This window comes from Bidens hawaiensis, unplaced genomic scaffold (assembly GCF_021521415.1).
Source record: "Bidens hawaiensis isolate Kalapana, Puna unplaced genomic scaffold, B.hawaiensis_p1.1 tig00008762_1, whole genome shotgun sequence".
Taxonomy (NCBI): Eukaryota; Viridiplantae; Streptophyta; class Magnoliopsida; order Asterales; family Asteraceae; genus Bidens; species Bidens hawaiensis.
The window spans coordinates 509495-518062 of NW_027491632.1; the positions used below are offsets into that span (position 1 = coordinate 509495).

General features: G+C 38.0%; 2 protein-coding genes across 2 annotated transcripts; one reads left to right on the plus strand and one right to left on the minus strand.

Annotated features, from left to right (window-relative positions):
* Positions 1-382: 382 nt before the first annotated feature.
* Positions 383-2129, minus strand: LOC143529887 (uncharacterized). Its single transcript, XM_077025570.1, has 2 exons — positions 1963-2129; positions 383-875 (listed from the first exon to the last, which is right to left on the minus strand). Exons 1-2 carry the CDS (start codon positions 2127-2129, stop codon positions 383-385), a joined length of 660 nt encoding a protein of 219 aa, XP_076881685.1.
* Positions 2130-4231: 2102 nt separating this feature from the next.
* LOC143529921 (two-component response regulator-like APRR1) lies at positions 4232-7653 on the plus strand. The gene is made up of 6 exons (XM_077025604.1): positions 4232-4614; positions 5317-5475; positions 5561-5694; positions 5841-6008; positions 6256-6316; positions 6542-7653. Exons 1-6 carry the CDS (start codon positions 4494-4496, stop codon positions 7258-7260), a joined length of 1362 nt encoding a protein of 453 aa, XP_076881719.1. The 5' UTR covers positions 4232-4493; the 3' UTR covers positions 7261-7653.
* Positions 7654-8568: the final 915 nt, after the last annotated feature.

The window sequence follows — 8568 nt, forward strand, 5'->3', positions numbered from 1 at the left end:
ACATGGCGCGCTCGCGCAGGACGCACATAACAAATGCACGCGCTGATTCTAACATGGCGCGCTCGCGCAGGGCGCACATAACAAATGCACGCGCTGATTCTAACATGGCGCGCTCGCGTAGGGCGCACATAACAAATGCACGCGCTGTTTCTAATATGGCGCGCTCGCGCAGGGCGCACATAACAAATGCACGCGCTGTTTCTAATATGGCGCGCTCGCGCAAGGCGCATATAACATAATTACCTAATATTTAGGTTGATTACTTGGTTTAAGGGATTGGGAATTTACCGGGTGTCACATGATGGAGACGTCATTTGATTATTCCCGGGAGCATTACCTAATATAACCTTACCAATTTCTTCACTTAGTTCTCCAAACACTTTTAAGAACTCAATAAAATTTCCTCGATAAAAAGTTCTTTTTGGATTGATGGAGACGTCATTTGATTATTCCCGGGAGCATTACCTAATATAACCTTACCAATTTCTTCACTTAGTTCTCCAAACACTTTTAAGAACTCAATAAAATTTCCTCGATAAAGAGATTCTTCAGACTCATCATGACCACGAAAAGCTAATGAACCATTCAACAATGCTTTGGTAAGTCTAGCTGAAGCATGCAATCGGATTCTATATTCTTTTTTATGTATATATGTTCCTTTATCAATGGCCACATGTACAGACTGAGCTTGGTTAAGTAAGTCTTTCCCCTTATTACGTGCTTTGTTGTGAAAACTATTGCATTTACCAACATGATTGCTAAATTTCTCCCGACACCTATTCCAACATCGCAATCCTTCACTTAGAAATGCATCATTTTGTCCACTTTCCTTAAACAAGTAACAATGCAAACAATACACTTTATCCGCTTTGACACTATATTCCAACCAATTTCCAAATTCACTAGTGTATCATTCCTCATTAAAGCGTCTTAATTTACCACTAAAATTTGTTAGAGGACAATCATACCCGGTTGGTTGACATGGACCTCTATGTAGATATGCCCGTCTAATTTCATCCTTTTGACTTGGGTGATAAGATGAAATCGGTTGCCTTTTGGAAGGATCCCATGGTTGATCATCCAAATTTATTTTTAATGGTTTACTACTTGAAGATGATGATCCAAGTTTCGATGGTTCACTTTGATAATATTTCTTCATATTCAAAATACCTACAAATCAACAATTACAAACTAATAAATTTAAAACTAAGAAACTAACAAAATAAAACCAATAATCTAACAAACTAAAACTAAATTTAAAAAATAGCTTAACAATTAAGTAGTTAACACTTAACAATTAAGAACAATTAACATTAATAATGAATTATTACCTTCAAATGGGAGGATTCAAGACTTCGAGTAAGAGGACGGGGATCAAATACGGGCTTAGTGGATGATAGGGATTAGGGACGGCGTTGGTCAAGGGCTGTGCGGGGCAGCGGAAGTGACTGAGGTCTGAGGGAGGCTTCCGGCGCCGGCAGTGGATGGTGGTCAGTGGCTGAAGTGTAAACAGTGGCGGAGAGGCGCTGTTTGTGGACTGGTATTGTGTGCTTATGTTTGTTATAAAAAAAAACCCTAACATCAGTTAGGGTAAGTTAGTAAAATAAAAAGAAAAAAAAACTATAAAAACGGAATCGAACCTGCGACCTCCCGGTTACAAAACCAACAAACTACCGGCCGGGCAAGCACTTCATATATTTTTAAGGTGGTTCCTGTATAATTTATAGGGTGGTTCCTTTGTTATTTTCTATATATATATATATACACTATAATTTTGAAACTCGGGTGGTTCCGCGGAACCACCCGTTTCAACTGTAGATCCGCCCCTAGGGGTGGCTCTTTATTCTTTTGCCCAGTCAGTGTGCGTGCATCTGTCCCGCAGGATGAATTTGTTGGAGGTTGAATGCGCGACCATATGGATGATCGTTCCGGCTTATTAGGTCGAGTGTTCCTAAATTCTACCTTAGAAGTTTTCTTTGACTATCCTGCCCAAGAACCTTTTCAGTTGCGGCAAACACTTTTGTGGCATACATGATAGCATCCCACGTTTTGGGCATCCCATCACGACCAGTCAAACATCTTGTCAGATCCTTATTGCGGACGTTTTGCCTAAAAGCCCCTCTCATCATGTTCTCACTGATCCCACCAATATTTATTCCTTCGTTGTTAAAGCGAGTAATGAAGTCCTCTATAGATTCGTTATCATGCCTAGTAACATCCAAAATTTTTGAGGGATCCCGCGTATGCTTCTTTTGCTGGTTGAAATGTTATGAGAATTTTGCACTAAATCATTCCAACTTTAAATCTGACCATCCGACAATTTCTCATACTACTCGTGAGCGGGTCTGTTAACGTGAACGCATACATATGGCACCAATAATGCATAGTCCACCGGCTGACCCCTCCCACTGCTGTGAAATTGATGAGATGATCTCTAGGATCAGTTATCCCATCATATTTCCCTAAATTACTAGGGATCTTCACGTTGACAGGGAAGGAGCAATAGCTATCCACGGGATGAACTTAGACTTCTCCGCAAATGCTGCGGGTCAATATGGCTTTGTGAAATTGACCTCCGCATCATTACAATATTCAGTATGCTTGACAAACATCAGCGGGTGGCTTGTTTCTTCCGAACCATAGTTTCTACTATCATCACATGGATAGCCATCATTTTCCCTCGATATGTGTCGTCACGGTATCTGCGGGAAGCACGACTATGATAATATGTGGTTTTGCGGGTTAAACTCCGCTCAACCCGGAGACCTCTGTCGCAACTTCCTTCCTCCCTACGTTCCCCTGAATACATCAAGGTCCTGACGCTAGCGCCAAGTTGACTGTGGTGTACTGTTGGTGGAGGAGACGGAGTCGAGGTAAGTGAATCCTTATACGTCAGCGTCCTCGCATGCACTCTTTCATTTCATAACAAATGTTTGTGCTCCTCCGCAATTCGCTCTTGTTCTTTCTATAGCCACTCTTCAAGAGTTAGTATTTGTCACTCAGATATGGACTGACGAGATTGAAGCAGATTTCGTTTGTAGCGAAGGGACACGTGGCTTACTCTGATAGGAGATGACAGCTAGCCATGTGCTACGCCGTTATGGAATGTTCAGCTGGCCTCTCCTGATTGGCTACGACATGACGTGCTCGTTGCGAAAGAGGTATATGTCACTAGCAGGGAATATTTTGGCAAAAATTCTAGAAGGACATTGTTACAACGTTTTTCCTCCAAATATGTGAAGTCATTCTTTCGCCTGCGGGTCTCTCCCGTGGTTCATATGTTCCTTGTCTTACGGATGGCTTCCCCAGCTTCTGGAAGAATGTTTGGACCTTCTACTTCTTGGCGGATGGCTCCCGTGGGTACTATAGGTGACTCGCATTTTCTTCCTACTTTCTCGGGTCATTTTACTACCCTACCTCTATAGTCGTCGTCTTCTTGGTATATGTTCTTCTTTCTTATTATCAATCATATACCTAATTATAATTTTTTACGCTAGAGATTGTTAAATGTGTATGTTAGTGGCAGTCGGTGGTGTTGTTATTAACATTTTTCGTCTCACCGTGTGTTACGCCAGCGGGTTATGCTCTTGTGGTGACACAACGATTATCAAGTGGTAGCTGGTGGTATGGTTTCCCAGGGGAAGGCCCAAGCCAAACTTTGAAAGTTAGCGTGACCCCGGTTAAGACAATATAGCCTGGTCAGAGTGAGTCAACAAGGTTATTCAAATTTGAAGAATACAGTAATCTAAATAGAAGAAAATTGTTTTAAAAAAAGTTGCGTCTGTTAGTGATTTGAATGGTCATTAGCACAATAATTACCACACAAATTCCTAATGTTATTTGGAATTTGTTTTATAATTTAAAATCTGATTTCTTCAACTTGTGTAGTGTCGACACATTATTTATTTAAAAAAATCATAGACCAAAAGCATTTGAATATCTACCTGGCATTTGAAAGAAAAGGAGATATTTATAGGGATAAAGAAAAGATCATGCGTATAATATTTACGATGGAGTATTTATTTAACATCCGGTATCGTTATCAATCTAGACACAGACAGACAGAAAGACAGACAAACGTTACGGTGACGTGTCCTCTTCCCTATCCCTAAACCAACTATCCTCACGCGCTCCACAAATCCATCCACTTTTATTCTATCTTTTTTATCCACGTCAGCTCTCCCACTCTAACATGCGCCTAAATCTCCACCCTTGGTTGCCAATATCCACGGCTAAGCTACTCCTCCGTCCCGGCGCATGTTAGCATCCACCCCCCCCCCCTTTAAAAACTCTTTTAACACTTTTTATATAATATCTCCTTCTCTCTCTTTCTCTTTCTCTCTCTCTCTCTCTCTCGCCGGCGAGAACTTCCGACGGTTAATCGGCGAGATCGTAGATCAGGTGGATTTAAGTTAGTTATTGTTCGAAGCAGAAACCCTAACTCTACTCGTGAGATTGTTGAAATTATAAAGGATAGAGAGAGAGAGAGATTGATGGAGTCAATGGGAATTATTGATCGGAGTAAAGTGACTATATTACTTTGTGATAATAATAATAATAATAATGATTCTGGAGATGATGTTTATACTCTTCTTTGTAAATGCTCCTATCAAGGTATTATGCTTCACTTATTCATTTTCTCATCACTTTTATTATTATTATTATAATTATTATTGATGATTGACTTGTTTATGTGAAATTGGGAACTTGTTTTAGATTAGATCTAACAACTCGCTACGCCTAATATTAATAGGATTGGACTTTTATATGTAATTCATTTTTCAGATTTATGAACGACTTGGGCCGGCTTTGAACTGTTAGGATTAGATCTACCTAGTTTACTAAGTAGTGTTGTAGAGCTCGCTAGGCGCTAGTTGGGCGGTAGGGTATCGACTAATGATTAATACAGATTAATTAATATTAATCGGATTGGGATTTTATATTATTTTTTCAAAATTATATAAATTTATACCTCCTTTTTCATATTTATTAATCGGATTGGATTAATAAGTTTAGTTTTTCAAGTATTTTAAAGATTTTGACCTGAATTTAATCGATTTTGATTGAAATTTGATCGATTCTGAACGATGTGGGCCGGCTTTGACCGATTATTGATTATTGGAAATCGAATCGGTCATCCACTGATTTCCGATTAATCGCCAACTAATGCCGATTTTTACAACACTATTTGTGCTTTACAGTGATTTCAGTGGCTTTGACCGATTATTGATTATTGGAAATCGAATCGGTCATCCACTGATTTCCGATTAATCGCCAACTAATGCCGATTTTTACAACACTGTTTGTGCTTTACAGTGATTTCAGTGAAATCGCCGAGGCAAGTGATTGATGCCTTGAATGCTGAGGGATCAAACATAGATATCATTCTTTCTGAAGTTGATCTTCCTAAAGCCAAAGGCTTGAAGATGTTAAAACGCATAATGAGGAAAGAGTTGCAACGCATTCCTGTTATCAGTAAGTTTAGTGATGATGAATTCATTTTTCTCCGTGCTTACTTGGAACAAATCCTTATTATTTTTATCATTTATTTTGTTACCAGTGATGTCTGAACAGGATGAAGTTCCCCTTGTTGTCAAGTGTTTAAGCCTTGGAGCAGCTGATTATCTTGTGAAGCCTTTAAGGACAAACGAGCTCTTGAATTTGTGGACACACATGTGGAGGAGAAGGCGAATGGTATGCAGATAGCATTTCGTTCTGTATTTTCTTATTTATATAAGAACTTATGATTTTGTTTGTTATTATCTTGTTCAAGTAAGTGATTATTACATGTATACATATGTTACTAGTTTTCATTGCAATATTAATCTTCCGTTTGGCAGCTTGGATTGACTGAGAAGAAGATGATGACCTGTGAATTTGATCTGGTATTTTCAGACCATAGTGATGTTAACACAAGCAGTACAGTGTTTTCAGAAGATGATTTGGATGAAAAGTCAAGAAAAAGTGCCAATCTAGAGACGTCTTTATCAATCCATCATGCAAACGAGGTGAAACTAAGTTTTATTATTATTATTATTATTATTATTATTATATTTTTAATTATTATTATTTTTTATATTTTATAAATTAATGTGCATAAAATTGAAAATCAGACTTTGAATGTATGGATCATATGTATGGATCATGGATAAGTGTATAACCCAAAATCCATTTATGCTGAAGTTGACTTTTTTTCTTCTTTTTATGTGCTTTGGTAACTAATTTAACTTGCTAATTATGCTTGTTGCTTTTCAGATTAATGTGACATTATCAAATGATAGATCTAGTTTGCCAGAAACCAATGCCCATCAAAAAGGTGAAAAGATTGTTCAATCCAGATGTTATTTGCTATCAGCATGCTTTGTTGTTTAATGATCTTAAACGGTTAACCAACTAGCATAACTCACACTTAACACCTACTTGTTTATACTTTATATAATAGTTCTAAAAGGTGGAAAAAAGTGGTTCCCATTTTGGGTACACTAAAAGATGCATCTTCTTACTTGAATCCGTTTGACCCGTTACCTATTACCTCTTTCAGGGAAACTTTTATCTAACCCAAAGAAGAGTAAACTTATGATAGGTCAATCTTCAGCATTTTTTACATATGTCAATACGAGCAAGCCCACTAGAAAGGTTCCAGAGGTTTTAGCATCTGTAGATGAAACTACTCTGCTATCAAGAACTCATGAAGAGTCAAACTTGCATGCTGACGTGGGCGGTCTACCTGTCACTCTTCACGGCCAAAACGTCCCAGAAAGAATTCAGACATCTGGTGAAGAATCCCAAATGGACGAGTTTCCCAACAGTAACAGTTTCAATCCTCATCCAGCTTATCCTTATTACCTTCATGGACCAATGAATCAGGTTATGATGTCATCATCAATGTATCATGCGCATTATCCACATAATCACATGGCTGGAATGACATCATTCCCTTACTACCCATCGATCAATCTTAACATACAACCTGGGCAGATGCCTCACCCATGGTCTGCGTATGGAAGCATGCCATCCAATGACGGTGGTCAAAATCAAACGATTGATCGTAGAGAAGCGGCCTTGATTAAGTTCAGACAGAAGAGGAAAGAGCGGTGCTTTGATAAGAAAATCAGATATGTTAATAGAAAAAAGTTAGCTGAGAGACGACCGCGTGTTAGGGGACAGTTTGTGAGGAAGGTTAATGGGATAGATGTGGATCTCAACGGGCACCCGGTTTCTACTGATTTTGATGATGAGGATGAGGATGAAGAAGACTAAACAGTTGGCTGAAATGATGCAAAGATCTCCAGTGAAAACAGTTTTGTGACTATTCAGTCAACAATAATGCAGCTAAAAATGGTAAATCTTATGTATATTCATGAAGTTTGCATAGAGAATCCGGTGAATATTATTCATCACATCACATGGTTATCGGTTACTTGAGAATGTCTAATGATCGTTGAATGACACAATGATACTTGTTAACCAACTATGCACTCGAAATATTGTTTTGGCATGCTTTTATGGGCTGCCTTTTCTTTACCTTTTGTAAAATTACTTATAATTTAATGGAAGGGGTATTATATATCCATGTTTGACGACCTGCTGCAGGCAATTGGTGATAATACTTTGTGCATATAGAATATTAATTTGGTCAAGAACCACGTTCCCTGTGATTCGTGTAAAATGAACGGTTTCAATATCTTGGTCAGTAGGTTAATGAGTATATGAAATTTATGGTCGGTTATCATTCTATTAAAAATAAAGGGTGACTGAAGTCTAGGGCAAATTATTATTCTCTGAGTGCTTATTTGTATCTTATGTTCTAGTTGAGAAGGATGTCATTGTTTATTATAATCTAAATATTAGGTTTTCTTTAACCTTGTATCGGAGACTTCCATCTTGAATTGGGTAATCGGAGACCTCCTATCTCGGATCAGGTTATTATGTTTCAGTAATTGAATCGTTTGTAGCTGACTGGTGTACAATAAGAACCACAATTGTAGAATATTATCTTTTTCTTCAATTAACCAGCTCCTAGTACATACCAAGGATTCAACAACAGACTGCGATATTGGTTCATAATTTAACCACAAAAAGTAGAAGCTGATTCATATGCAAATGTAAAAATGGGAACACAAATATTATTTGGATCTGGATATCTAACTTGTTGAGAAATCTATAACCATGAAGTATATAGCTGGAAATAAGTCTTTTCAATTGATTTTTCTTGAAATTTCAAGCGTATCATAAGCATCAACGAGCCGACATAACATATACATGTGTAAGACACTATAAACTACAGAATATATAACTTTCTATAAAATAATTAAAACTAGTAAACCGCACACGCGTTGCGGCGGAAGAGTTAATACACGTTAACCAGTGTGTACTGTGTAGTGATGCCATGTTGACAAAACATAAAGTTGCTAAAGTTTAGCTGTGTGAGCGTTACGACAACTCTGATGTTAATAAAATATGCATCGAAACGTGAATTTTTTTTTATTTGACCGGCTAAATGTTACACTACATTCTCTTGACCTCCTATTTAATATCTTAAGCAACCTGCCACCCCACCAAAGTGGG

Excerpts from the sequence above, each read along its gene's own strand:
- LOC143529887 (XM_077025570.1), bottom strand. The coding sequence starts at position 2,129 with ATGATGAGAGGGGCTTTTAGGCAAAACGTCCGCAATAAGGATCTGACA. Across the intron at positions 876-1,962 it reads AGTCAAAGAAAACTTCTAAG|TGTCAAAGCGGATAAAGTGT; the intron begins GTAGAATTTAGG and ends GTTGGAATATAG.
- LOC143529921 (XM_077025604.1), top strand. The coding sequence starts at position 4,494 with ATGGAGTCAATGGGAATTATTGATCGGAGTAAAGTGACTATATTACTT. Across the intron at positions 5,476-5,560 it reads GCAACGCATTCCTGTTATCA|TGATGTCTGAACAGGATGAA; the intron begins GTAAGTTTAGTG and ends TTTTGTTACCAG. Across the intron at positions 6,009-6,255 it reads CAATCCATCATGCAAACGAG|ATTAATGTGACATTATCAAA; the intron begins GTGAAACTAAGT and ends GTTGCTTTTCAG.